The 13,353-nt window shown below is 39.9% G+C and overlaps 3 protein-coding genes across 14 annotated transcripts in view; 1 reads left to right on the top strand and 2 right to left on the bottom strand.

The window, feature by feature from the left end:
- Nucleotides 1–4,134, top strand: part of poglut3 (protein O-glucosyltransferase 3) — a 5,255-nt gene extending 1,121 nt beyond the window's left edge. Inside the window, exons 3-6 of the mRNA XM_086208285.1 lie at nt 1,754–2,037; nt 2,165–2,381; nt 3,073–3,269; nt 3,373–4,134. Of these exons, the coding sequence (XP_086064411.1) occupies nt 1,754–2,037; nt 2,165–2,381; nt 3,073–3,269; nt 3,373–3,813 (1,139 nt within the window). The 3' untranslated portion in view covers nt 3,814–4,134. The remainder of the gene's footprint in view (nt 1–1,753; nt 2,038–2,164; nt 2,382–3,072; nt 3,270–3,372) is intronic.
- Nucleotides 4,135–5,696: 1,562 nt separating this feature from the next.
- Nucleotides 5,697–8,643, bottom strand: rep15 (RAB15 effector protein). The gene is made up of 2 exons (XM_086208286.1): nt 8,365–8,643; nt 5,697–8,289 (listed from the first exon to the last, which is right to left on the bottom strand). The coding sequence occupies exons 1-2, from the start codon at nt 8,641–8,643 to the stop codon at nt 7,744–7,746; spliced, it is 825 nt and encodes a 274-aa protein (XP_086064412.1). The 3' UTR covers nt 5,697–7,743.
- The window catches only part of ppfibp2b (PPFIA binding protein 2b), a 102,056-nt gene continuing 97,248 nt past the window's right edge, over nt 8,546–13,353 (bottom strand). For 7 of the 12 annotated variants that reach the window (XM_086208271.1, XM_086208277.1, XM_086208278.1 and 4 more), the window contains 3 exons: nt 13,274–13,339; nt 8,929–8,997; nt 8,546–8,694 (listed from right to left, as the gene is read on the bottom strand). In XM_086208271.1, the coding sequence (XP_086064397.1) occupies nt 8,671–8,694; nt 8,929–8,997; nt 13,274–13,339 (159 nt within the window). In that variant the 3' untranslated portion in view covers nt 8,546–8,670. Of the gene's footprint in view, nt 12,372–13,273; nt 13,340–13,353 lie in introns of those variants that run through there. The other 5 variants (XM_086208272.1, XM_086208273.1, XM_086208276.1 and 2 more) reach the window with 5 other exon arrangements.

Genomic DNA, 13,353 nt, shown 5'->3' with positions numbered 1-13,353 from the left:
CTACATTATTTCTGTTTGCAAAGATATAATTGGAGTATTTACCTGCCAAAAATATATATATTTTTGGAACAAGTGACAAACACAGATGTGTTGTGTGGAATTTAGAGTATCCAATCTTGTTTATTCTTGCTGTCGTGGGCACAGGCAACACTAACATTCAAATTGAAATTGGTTTAGTTCTGCACAAGTGCCAGCAACACCAGTGTTGCTATTGCTTGTTTTGCCACTTTGAAAAAACAAAACATTAACCAACACTTTCTTTTAATTTTACAGTAATTTGTAATATTGTAGTGTACCAGCAGGTGGTGCTATGTATCTGTCATTTCCTATGTCTCACAAGCTAATGTGTTGGGTAACTGCTGCCTGTATTGCGTTGGTCATGACCGCCATAGCTGTCCCTACCTGCACCCACACTCCCAACACTGTTTACCCAAATAACTTCTATTTTGACTGTAGAATTTGGCTTTAGATTCATTGAAATAACTAAACCATCACAGTCAACATGTGTAAGGCTTAAAGGACAATAATGGTAATGAATACATTTCTCATTATTAGTGAGGCAACTGGTTCTGTTGACATGGAACAACGTATATATCATAAAATAGCATAACCTTATAGTCACACCAGCCCTAAATAACTGTTCCATAGTTTTTTACAGTTAATGGTGCACACACCTTTATGATAGTTTTTAAGTTCAGACTTTCTTTCTCTTTGGAGGCTACATTCAAATCTCAGGTCAGGTGTAAGATCATGTATACACATTTTAAACTCCGACTGACCTGGTAGAGTCCAATCATTGTTATGTGACCATTTTGATAGTCATCTAAGAACATGCAATATTACTTCCATTTAAAATAGATAATGGATAAAAAAATACATCTTATGGCAATCGCAGGGACATGGTTACAGGAAGGTTGAGTGATCTCACTGAGCAAGAACACTGCTTTCCATTCATATATGTAAAACATGATCAACAACAACAGAGCAGGAGTGCAGGTCACACAGTGCCCTGACATACACATGGGTTGCAGCAGAGCTACGGCACATGCTGGAGAAAGTTACTAATACGCCAGAGGGGCTCTACACAGGTGGCACGGTGGTGCAGTGCTCAGCACTGTCGCCTCACAGCAAGAAGGTTCTGGGTTCGAGTCCCGGCTCGGGCAGGGGATCTTTCTGTGTGGAGTTTGCATGTTCTCCCTGTGCCTGTGTAGGTTCTTTCCGGTACTCCGGCTTCCTCCCACAGTCCAAAAACATGCAATTGGGGACTAGGCTGATTGAATACTCTAAATTGACCGTAGGTATGAATGTGAGTGTGAATGGTTGTTCGTCTCTCTATGTTGGCCCTGTGATGGACTGGCGACCTGTCCAGGGTGTACCCCACCTCTCGCCCGTTGACGCTGGGATAGGCTCCAGCCCCCCCGCGACCCTTAATGTGTAGGAATAAGCGGAAGATGACAATGGATGGATGGATGGTTGTTTAAGGTTCATTTACAGTGCAATTGGTAACATGTGATGCATCATGGTGACTTCCACAACCGTTGTGGAGAAATTGTGCATCATGTTAGTACTTCCCAACTACTTCAGAATGAAGTAATACAGCTTGTGAAAAACATTTTAACTGCCCTTCTCTTGAAACAGTTGTCATCTGGACCATATGGAAAAATTTTGACCCCATATGTGTGGGACTTTAGTGGTGTTAATAGTAACTTCAGGGTCAGTTGTCCTAACACTGATTTTTCTTTTCAATGTAAAGGTCCAGTCTACCACGAATATTGTGACTGTCCTGAACCAGAGGCTTCTGCTTGGCTGAAAGTTATGCAATGTCCGACTGACGAGCCCCAGATAGTGGCAGACTTTAAAGCATTCCCAACAATCTCACTTGAACGTCTCAGAGATGAAGTGCCTCACAGATTTGCTAATAGAGGAGGTATCATTCACTACACAGTCATCAACAATCAGCTGTTCCGCCGCACGCTGGGAAAATACACTGACTTCAAGATGTTCTCAGATGAGATGCTGCTGTCTCTAACAAGAAAAGTAAGGGTGCCCTGCTCTTTGTCCATGAGATGGAACTTACAACAAGGCTATAACATCATGAAAAGCACTTAAGTGTTCACTTGATTACTGACCCCGTTCTCCTGGGATCTTTGATCTGCTGTGTAAGGTGAGGGTGCCTGATGTGGAGTTTTACATCAATGTTGGTGACTGGCCATTAGAGACGAGGAGATCAGATGCAAGTCCCAGGCCTGTTCCTATCTTCTCCTGGTGTGGATCTACAGATACACAAGATATTGTCCTGCCCACCTATGAGGTCACACATTCAACCCTGGAGACCATGAGAGGTGTCACCAATGACCTGCTGTCCATCCAAGGCAATACAGGTGACAAACACACACACACACGCTCCTGAGCCATTGTTATGCTTGCATTATTGTTATATGTGGAAGGATATGTTTGTACTCACTGGCCAAAATTTTTTTTTTTGTGTGTTGCATAGGTTTGTTTAAAAATTGAATTGAGATAACGCAATATAAAGTTGCAACTATATTCAACAAACACATTTTCTCATGGGGCCACACTGAGTCAGTGAGGGGCAACACATCAGACAGTAAACATTTAATTTATTTCAGTCAATAAAATATTTCTGTTCACTCCAATGATTCATAGATAGAACTGAATTTGAATGAAGGACTTTGCCACGTTGCGTTTTTTATCTTTGTCTTTTTTAAATGTTTTATCATTCATGTTTCAGCTGCAAGAGTTCCTCTTTGCTCAACTTTACCTGAGATGGGATCTGACTAGTAACAGGTCTTTGTTTCATTTAAATGGGTGAAAAGGAACAGCCCACACCTCAGGCTTCATTTGTGAAACCTCTGACTGGTGTGTTTTTTACAATATAGACAGTTCCTCCTCAATGTTGTTGTTCTACAGCAAAACTTCTGGATCTACAATATTAGTGTTCAGTTATACATGTGCAATTTGTTTTTAGATATGGATTCTTTCTTTCTCCCGCTCTATTCTTTTGCTATTTGTGTCAGCCATGTTTGTAAACAATGGGCCACTTTCTTTCAGGGCCACCATGGGCAAACAAAACAGCCAGAGCCTTTTTTCGTGGGAGGGACAGTCGAGAGGAGCGTCTTCAGCTGGTGTCTCTGTCCAAGAAAAACACTGATCTGTTAGACGCAGGGATCACAGGATGGTTCTTTTTCAGAGACAGAGAGAAACATGTTGGCAAAGCACCACTTGTTGGATTCTTTGACTTTTTCAAGGTGAGGAAATGTACATACTTATCCTCCACTTAAATGGAAAAGGCATTGCATTGGACATTGTAGCATGAAATTAATGTACCAACTGGGTTTAATCTCTCTTCAGTACAAGTATCAAGTGAACGTGGATGGAACAGTAGCAGCATATCGGTTTCCTTACCTGATGCTGGGGAACAGTCTGGTTCTGAAGCAGGACTCACAGTACTATGAACATTTCTACAGCCAACTCAGATCTGGCACCCATTTCATCCCAGTGCAGAGAAACCTCTCAGACCTGTTGGAGAAAATCAAGTGGGCCAAAGAGAATGATGCAGAGGCACGAAAGATTGCTAAAACAGGTCAGGCAGCAGCTCGAGAACTGTTGCAGCCCAGCAGACTGTACTGCTATTACTACAGGGTGCTGCTCATGTACTCACAACGGCAAAGTGGACAACCAACTCAGCATGTGAACATGGAGCTAGTCCCTCAGCCAGACAGCCACACTGATGTGTGCAGGTGTGAGCGCAAGAGCCAGAGAAATGAAAAGACTTTGAATGATGAACTCTGAACTCTATCTTTAGTCAGTATTTAAAGTCATTTTTCTCTTGAACCTGGTTGACAAGTGAAGAAATGGTGATTTTTTTTTAACATGTAACACTGGTATTATGTTTTTTTAATCTTAAAATGATCTAACTTGTAGAAATGATAATTCAACTCTCCAGACCAAAAATAAGTATTTTTTTTTTTAAATGATAGAAATGCAAAAAAATGGGAGTACACCTGCATTTTTGTTAGAAGGTTTGGTATGTCATTAAATGACAAGTATTGGATATTTGTATATGGCTGTATCTTAAAATCAGTTTCTCTCAAATAAATTTCTGAGGGAAGATCACATTTGATTTTTTTTTCACTGAGAGCTTGTAATTAGTTCTAGACGCATAACCAGATCTGCACTAAGTGAACATTTAAAGGTCCCTAAGCCTTGAAGTTGAGGTTAATGGCAGAACTGATATTCTGTTCTATCATCCATCAAGTCTAATATGAAAGCATTTTTTCAATTATATCCAGGAATGAATCATTCTAAAATGCTTCAGTAGCGGGTGTAGTCTTATGCTCACGACTTGTACTTGAGATAAAAAAAAAATTGATAGTGTTTCACTGCATATTTTTTAAATGAACTCATTTGACTTGGAAAACCAAAAGGTTTAGTATGATTCACTTTTACTTCAGCTGTAGCTTGGTGTTCAAGACATCAATATTTGCTTAAACCACCAACAGAAAGTGTCGTTTAAACCTCCGAGCTAATGTTACTCTTCCAGCCCAACACACAGCCACTGACAGCAACTTTTACAAAGGAACTCAGAGAAATCCTAAACTAAGAGGGCTGGGTCGACCCTGTTGCTATGGATGATATCATTACTTCAAAGACAAGTTTACTTGCCATGCCCACTGTAATTGGCTGATACACTGAAAACATAAATATAGCTTAATTAAATCTGTGGTATTAAGTTTAAAAAAAGGACTGTAACTTGAAGAGTCAAATATATCTAGTTAAATGAATGTATCATCTATGTCTACACTGCCAGTCCTTCACAAGCACAAACACAGCAGGTAGCACCGGCTACATACACATATTACCGTACCTTGATCTTGATACACTATACTGTGTATACACAGACACAGTATTCTTATGTGTGGGGGAGAATCCTCTGTGGATGATTTCAATGTAGACATATGGTAGAATTGTGTAATATTCCGATGAAGATTTTAAACATCAAGCCAAGAATAACAAATTGATGAGTCTAATAGGCTACTGACAATTAGCTGAACGTGAGTAGACTTTTATACAGTTGCACAGTATCTTTCAAAACAATGCGTGGATATAAGCTTTCTTTAGATCCCGATTTAGATTCTAACCATGTCTGATGCTATCGCCTCCACACAAAAGAAACCAAACTAGACATAAGCACCGCTTTTCCTTCTTCTATCAACCAGGAGCTTCCTTTAGCCTTTAGATATTTTGTGAATGCGGGCACTGTTTTTTAAATACATGTTTCTTGAAGTGTAAATGCAGGTGAACGGTATGCAATTCAAACAAAATACTTACCAACGTTTTTCTCTGCTCTACAAAAGCGTCTTCCTTCTATCCATCCACCCTGCCCTGATCACCACCGTCCTTGGGGTCAACAGGTGACAAGCCCATCACAGAATGATGGCAGCTCTACATGAAGCTGTGGAACTGGGTAAAAAAACTGACAATTTCTAGAAATGTCTCACCCTCAAACAGACAGGAGTTTTCCAAGATGAACGTACACAAGGAATTAAATCCTGGCATAAACGGCAACAATGGAATGTGGGACAGAGAGCATATAATAAGAACATAGAATAATATGAGCAGGCAACAATAAGGGCAAATAGGTATTAGTCACGATAAATTTAGGAGTCTAAGAGTTAAGATTTTTTTTATTAAGCATTTATAAGCAAATGGGAAATAAAGATAAATGATGAAATGACAATTAAAGAGTTGTAAAGTTTTTCTAATTCTTCAATTTGATTTATACAGCTTTGTAACCGAGTATCGCTTTAGTTGATGAACAAATATCACCAATATCCCCATTATGTCCACCTCCTGTGTCCTGTATACATTTCGTATAACAATATTTAAGCAGAAACGTTTTATACAAGAAATACAATGGTACAGTATATTCACCATACCCTGCCTGAACAAAAACCAAACAGTGATCCTTGGTTTTAACCCCAACCAGAGTGAAATATCAAAAAAAGATTAGCAATTACAATGAAAATTAAAAAAGACAGACAAATCAAATCATAGAATACTTTAATGTAACACATGTAAATCTAAACTGTGTTAATATTCATCACATCAACTGTATTCTTAATTAGTTGTGGCCCAGACACAGTAAGATGAAAATTCGGACCAAAGCGTCAGAAACCTAGGCCAACCATCTTTCTGTGTGACCACTGCTGTGACCTAAGTCTACTAAAACAAACAGGAATGCAGCAGGAAATGCCACTGATGCCATATAACAGACTTGCGTCCCGTGATTCAGGAGATGGTATCATTGTACAGTCTGTAAAAATGTCTTACCCAGGTTTTTAGATCCATGATTCGGCGTTGCTTGCATTAAACTTAAGATTATTAAGTCTTAGACTGACTGCTTTAGATGAGGCCTTGATGGGCCTGCAGGTAAATACAATTTCAGTTTGAGAAGAATTATTCCTTTCAGACGGAATCAAGAGTTACATTGGGGACACCAGTTACATTTTCGGTTTACAATAAATTCAAGTATCTCCTCTGTAGTATGTGCTCATCAATGTTCACAGTGAAATGATAAGCAATCGTCTTTTCCAAGGAACACTGCAGAAAAAAGGATTTCTTTGATGTATCCCATTTAATAGAGCCTTTTTTCTCCACATTTGACTACTGCAATGAACGTTACCTATGCCTCTGTTGCAAGGATGTGTTACACAAGCCATCATTAACGTCTTTGTCAAGGCACTAAATAAGCACCACAAACACACACTCCATCCAGTGCCAAGTTACCCACAAAGCTGTTATTTGAGAAACTGTCTGAGTGAAATACCTTTTGCAAGCCATCTGATAACAGTGCGTCTGATCTTCTGTGCGAATGTGAGTATGATCCATTCTTATTTAATCTTCTGAACATCATTTTAGGTAAACAGCAGAAAGCTCCAAGGTGGTGACAAAATTGAGATCTTGGGATGAAAAATGGCCGTAATTTTCTTTGAAAGACCTCTCATTATCAAATAAAATATTATCAAATTATTGTCAGATTATATAAGAAGACAGAGAATAGACATCACAAATGTGTATTACATGCTCTAAGAATGTTTTTAAAAAAAAATGCATGCTCCAATTATAGACAGCAACAATTATAAATAAAAAATACCAAGCCTGTCTGATGTCTCCTGTTTATAAGCCAGTCACCATTGTTGCTTTTAGCAACCAAAGGTGATTGTTGGGACTTGACAGTTGCAAGGTGGCTCCTCAACGACACTCTGATTTGACATCTATTTGAATGCAAATGGGAACATCACAGGATGAAGTTGTTCCCTCTATTGAGCTAATCTGTGGCCCCCTGTCACATTTTTTTTTACAAATTTAAAATAATTAAACTGAAAAAATTTATATCTCGTGACCAAAAAATAATTAAATTGATGAAAAAAATTATAACGTGCCATCAAAATAACACTATTAATGAAACAAGTTAGGTCTTAGTCTCAAAATATGTATATTTTCCTCTGTGCCATCAATGCACTAATGATATTAAATCAGGTTGTGATGGTTGCATTTTGTAAAATGATTTACGTGCGTTCATATCACTTATGGATGGGACCTGCATTTTTGATTACCAACAATAAGGCACAGCTCATTGATCACATTTGTGACCATATTGTTTCTAATTCATGATCAAGGAGGAGGTGATTGCTCCAGAGATGAATCAACAGCTGTGGTTCAGCTAAACTTGATCATGAGAGTGAGAGCGTCTCCGTCTCTTTTGGTGACTATGGCCTGCATCATACCTGAAGGTGTATGGAGATACCTTGAGCCTTTGAAGAAGTTCTCGATAAAAGCTCTGTCAATCTTGTTGCACTTTCCATTGGCAGCCTCAAAGTTGTTGCTGAGGACGCCATAGATATTCCCCTTGTCATTTTTCTTCCCAAAGAACAAGAAAAGGGCATAACAGTCCTTGCCTATGGAGGAGCAGAAGTCCACCATCCTCTCAAACATGGTTGTGTTACTGGACTCCTTCTGGGCCATCTGGACCGACTCGCTGCAAGCCTCCAGGGGGGCACTATCCTCTTCACCACCCTCCTTGTTAGGCAAGTGAAGGACCTGCACAACAATTTGGATCCGAGGATTTTTGGTGGGCTTCTCCAACACTGCCCACACCCAGTCAGCCCCCAGGAGAATGCGTTGCTCAGGGGTCATGACCGTGCAGTTAAAGACATCTGTCATCTTGAGGGCGACGCTCTGGGAGATGTAAGTCATCAGGAAGATCTGTGGAAAGACAGTGTTTCAAAATGCCAGTCTTACTGCAATCAAAATTCATAACTGGAAGTCAACGTCAGTTACCTGAGTGAGTACCTCAGGGCTGGGGTGAAACTTTTCCTCGGGGTCTTTGAAAAAGAGGTACTCCTGGGTTCTGGATGAGGCAGCAGATATGCAGTCATTAAAGAGAGGTATGAAATCGTTGGGCTTGGCAACGGGGGGTTTCCTGAGAGTGGAGAAGATACTCTGTCGAGGGGTTGTGCTGTGATCGAGTGTGGGGTGGCTGGAGGACGTTTGTTTGAAGGAGAAGACCGATGGGTTCTGGAAGGGTTTCAAAGATGGTTTGCTGATTGCTGGTCCCATGGTAGCTTTATGATGGAGCGTGGGAGATCAGAGGGTGGTCTCCCTAATAAACTAGAGAAAAGATTATAAGATACCCAATGAACATATGGTTTGTAAAACTCAGGGTAATAATTTGATGGTTGTGTTCCTACAGTACAAATTGATACTGTCCCGTTATTGCTACTGTAACTGTATTATCCAAACAGTTAATAAAGTAGTATTTGAACATCAATCCATTAAAAGGTTGGGAGTAATAGGATTCATAATATCAAAAAATAAGCTTCACAAATGAACACAGGTACTCACAAAGATGGTTCTGGATGTTTCTGATGTTCCAAGTCCACTTCCTGCACTTAGCTCTGCTCCCCTGTCCTGCTAAGATATACAGTGTGTGTATATTTGTGTGTGTGTGAAGTTTAGGTTTCAGTCTTCTGTGTCTATGACTTTAAGTAGAATGGTGGATTTTCTGTCCCAGAGTTTGTTTCTGACAGCGCTGACATTGGTGGATTTTTTTTTTTTTTGGTCACCTTTTAGTTAAGTCAATAATAGACTCACCTTACCAGTTAACTGGGAGCAGCAGTTTTTAGTCTGGGGTAAGCCTGAAGGGTTTGACTGGTAAACAAAGCATTTAAATATCTGTTTTCATAAGGAAGCTCAAATGAGGACATGTTAGCTCAGGAGGTTTTAGTTTAGTCTTTTTAGAGGGCCAGAATTTATAGCTGGGATATTTTGTAGCTGCTGCAACATCTTGGGGTCACTCAGCCACAGAGCAAAGAGCCTAACACTGGGACAGATGCTCTTACTCCTTCTTCAAGCAGCAGAGCTAGTTTGTCAAAGTGTTTCCATTTTATGAATTTAAAAAAAGTTGAAAAATCAACTGCCCTACTGAGACATTTTCTCATCATTTGTGTTATGACATCTAGTATTTCTTAAGATGTCAGTTTTGATCTTGATTTCTTCCTAAAGTGGATAGAGTAACATTGTACTAGTATATATGGGGAGAACAGGGTTATCTGAACAATATGTGTTGATAAAAGACAAACATTTGACTGTCACTGCCAGTTTTGTGAACATTTATTCCACTTTCAAAAACCCAGAAAAGCTTGTACAACGATTATGAAAAAACTTAACACATCCAAAGAAAGATCAGTCTCTTTTTTCATTAAACTAAACAAAACAATAAACATGTAATTGTTAACTGAGAGTTGGTCTAATCAGAAGTTATGACTTTCAGACTAAAATCTGAGAAAAAGTTTTTTGTAATAGAGAGAGCAGAGAAGTTTTTATTTGTCACATGTACATTGTACAGCAAAATTCATCCACTGCATTTAATCAATCCTATTATGAGGAGTTGCATTCAGGGACCAACTCCAGATCTTCTGGTCAGGAGCACCAACAGGAGTAATTAACCTGCAACATGTCTTTCTATGTGTCTTTGACAGTGGGAAAAACCAGAGCACTCTAGAGGAAACTCATAGACATGGGGAGAAAATGCAAACCGCTGGTACTCAAACCCAGGAACGTCTTGCTTAAAAATCACTTTGGCATTGGTAGCATGGCAAAGGGATTTTCAAGCATCCCATTCTGATATATTTACATATCCTTCCCCCAGACAACCAGTTACCCTGGAGCAGCACCACAGACCCTCTAGAAATCTTCAATATATCCACTGTGTCTTCCAGTTTCTAGAGCCTTTTCTTCACTTGTTTTTGGACCTGGACGTGCAGTATTCTTTCAATACTGCCCGCTACAATTGACAGTGAAAACACTAACTGTCAGAAAATCCTGTCAATTGAAATAGTTAATATGACCATCCAGCCCAAACATCACAAAATGTCTGTAGTCATTTTGAGAAACATGAAGTGTTTTTTGTTGCTTGTTTGAGCCAGCAGAACAACCTGGAGACACATTGACATGAGTTATGTCTCAATTCAGGATCCATATCCCACGAAGGACACACCTTTGTAGACCACAAGGGCCAGTCTGAGATTGATACCGATTCTGTCTGATTTATAAAGGACCACCTATTTGCATCATCGGCCATTCTTGTTCTTACCCTTGCATCCTAGAGTGTTTTTCCATCCATCCATCCATTGTCTTCCGCTTATTCCTATTAAGGGTTGCAGGGGGGCTGGAGCCTATCCCAGCAGCTACGGGCGAGAAAGTTCACCCTGGACAGGTCACCAGTCCATCGCAGGGTCAACGCATAGAGACAAACAACCATTCACTCTCACCTACGGTCAATTTAGAGTATCAATCAGCCTCGTCCCCAATTGCATGTCTTTGGACTGTGGGAGGAAGCTGGAGTACCAGAGAGAACCCACGCAGACATGGGGTGAACATGCAGACTCACACAGAAAGACCCCGTGCCCGAGCCGGGACTCGAACCCGGAACCTTCTTGCTGTGAGGTGACAGTGCTGACCACTGCACCACCGTGCAGCATGGAGTGTTTTTTTTTTTTGTTGTGGTTGTTTTTTTTTTTTACTCAAAATGTATTTGCTATTTGAGCAGGTTGATATCCAAACAATGCATTCCTTAGTACACCTATTTGGAATACTATTATCACTAATGCATTAGAAGACATTTGCATAGTAACAGAGGAACAGAAATATTATCTTTGTTGTTAACTGCATTAACACCAATATTCAGTGTTTTTCACTTTATTTTTGGTCTCTCCTGATACATTTTTCTCTTATGCTGCTAATTGCTCCACTTTGTTCCCTAGCTAGTTGCTCACTTTCCTAAGCTTTCCTCACAACAGCTGCCTGCTACTTCTGGAACCAAAGCTGCTGATAGTAATGAGAGTGAACCACAATGGCACACCTGCTAGCTGTAAACCAAAACAACCAATAAAATACAAGAGGTATTGCATAGTTAGAGTGAGACGTCTCACAGGGTCTGTCACTAAAAGTGGCCACATTGTACACATAGTTATTTGACTCACTGTTAGTACAACAATCATGGTGCAACTTCAAACTTGTCTTTCAAGAACCTGTCCTGTATGGTTTTTTTTTCAGGGTGGAGTCATGGGTTACTGTGATTTGTGTCCTCTTTCCGGTAAAAAACCCCTTAACAAACGAACTATTATTTGGCACAGTTTCTTTGGTATTTCTGTACTGCATTTAGTGCAGAAGTGGTGGCGTTAAAACACAAGTAAATAGAAAACGTCTTCATCAGTATGAGAACAGGCGCATAGCACTTAGAAAACTCACTGCACCTCGGGACAACATAACACATTAAAGAAATGCTGGCCCCGAGACTTAAGTTAAAACAGTTTTTCACTAAAAGAAACTATTTGTATATGAAGTGGTCCTAAAGACGTCTGACATCACAGTATACAGTAAGCAGAAGTCTGAGATCATTAGAAGCTATATTGCATAGGGAATTAAGGAACGTTTGAAAGTCTGGAATAGCTTATGAGCAGCAATTCAGTTCATTATGATGGAAATAAAAAGCAGACTTGTGATGAAGTCTTTCTGGGAGCGCAGTATGGCTCACCTTTATTTACAGTGTGACTGCAGGGGTTACATGAGGTATCAGTTGGTCGTGGAAGTAGATGTAACCCGCTCCACACCACATTGTTAGGCCGGGGCTGGAGGTAAAGTTTAGGTATGAGATTGGCGGTCGTGACTCTCTGCAGTTGATTGACAGTATTGGTGAACCAACGGCATCAGGTCATTGTCCTTCAAACTAGCGCCGTCTGAGTTTGCCTCAGCTCCTTTTGCAGCTCATCTTGGCTGAGCAGGTACTGGAAGCAAAGCATCATGGGAGTGGCAATGGGTTAGAGAGCATAGGAATTGGCATTTGTCACTGAGCTAGGATCAGTTAATGTATATAATTGTATTATTCTTGTGTGTACCATGAATAACTGTGAACATCATATGGAACAAAAACACCAAACAAGCTACTGTTTTAGTTCAACAGTCAGCATCGGTCTATGTTAAGGATCTAATAACTAATGGCTTTGATGTTAGCACAAATTGGCAAGGCTTCCAATTGTCAAAACAAAGGTAGCATATGTAACACAAAATTGTCAAGTTATGTAAACACATCATAAATATCTTGGTATGTAGAGAATGAGAAGAAACTGATCCCAAATCAGAGCCAAACCAATTTAACTGCAGAATAAGCAACAATAGACTTTTTTGTTTCACTCTGAAATTTTACAAAAATGTAAAAATTAATGTTATGATTTCTCAGGGGATTTTGTGCCAGATTACAGGCCAGGATTACATGATGCTGTGTGTCAGTGAGCCAAGCCAGAGCATTCATAATACAGGACCCTGGAAGTGGCAAAACTTTGTCAGTGCTCTGAGATGTATCACTGTTTAACTGTTCAATTAATGTTGGCATGCACCATTTTTGGTACAATGGGGGGGGGGGGGGCGCTGCAATTGTTTCAGAGTAATTAAAAGATTTAATTGTACAATGTCCTTTCATTCCTTTTGAGAAAATATGATTTTTTTTAATTGATGTGTTTGGCTAGGAATCAATAAGACAGCTAATGCAATAGGAGCTGTGATCTGTCAAATTTCCATTAGCATTGTCCAGTTGACTGGGTCCAACTCTTGTTCATTGTATGGGGCACTTGCTTTTTGAGAGTGTCAGCTGCTCAGATCTCTAAATAGCAGCTAGTGTGTTGGTACCTACTGTAAGGTTGTTGATGCTTTCTGACAGAGCCTCTATTTGCCACATGGTACTCTCTGTGGTCACCATCTGCAAGCAAAAGC

The sequence above is a fragment of the Aulostomus chinensis genome, chromosome 7, assembly GCF_037954235.1.
Source record: "Aulostomus chinensis isolate RoL2024-O1b breed Wild chromosome 7, RoL_Achi_v1.0, whole genome shotgun sequence".
Classification (NCBI taxonomy): Eukaryota; Metazoa; Chordata; class Actinopteri; order Syngnathiformes; family Aulostomidae; genus Aulostomus; species Aulostomus chinensis.
The sequence above is the reverse complement of the archived record's forward strand: the minus strand, read 5'-3'. Positions and strand labels throughout refer to the sequence as shown.

Bases quoted from the DNA above. Each gene is read 5' to 3' on its own strand.
- rep15 (XM_086208286.1), bottom strand. From the start codon at position 8,643: ATGGGACCAGCAATCAGCAAACCATCTTTGAAACCCTTCCAGAACCCA. The intron at 8,290-8,364 runs GTAACTGACGTT...GTCTTTCCACAG, and splicing joins GCCCTGAGGTACTCACTCAG to ATCTTCCTGATGACTTACAT.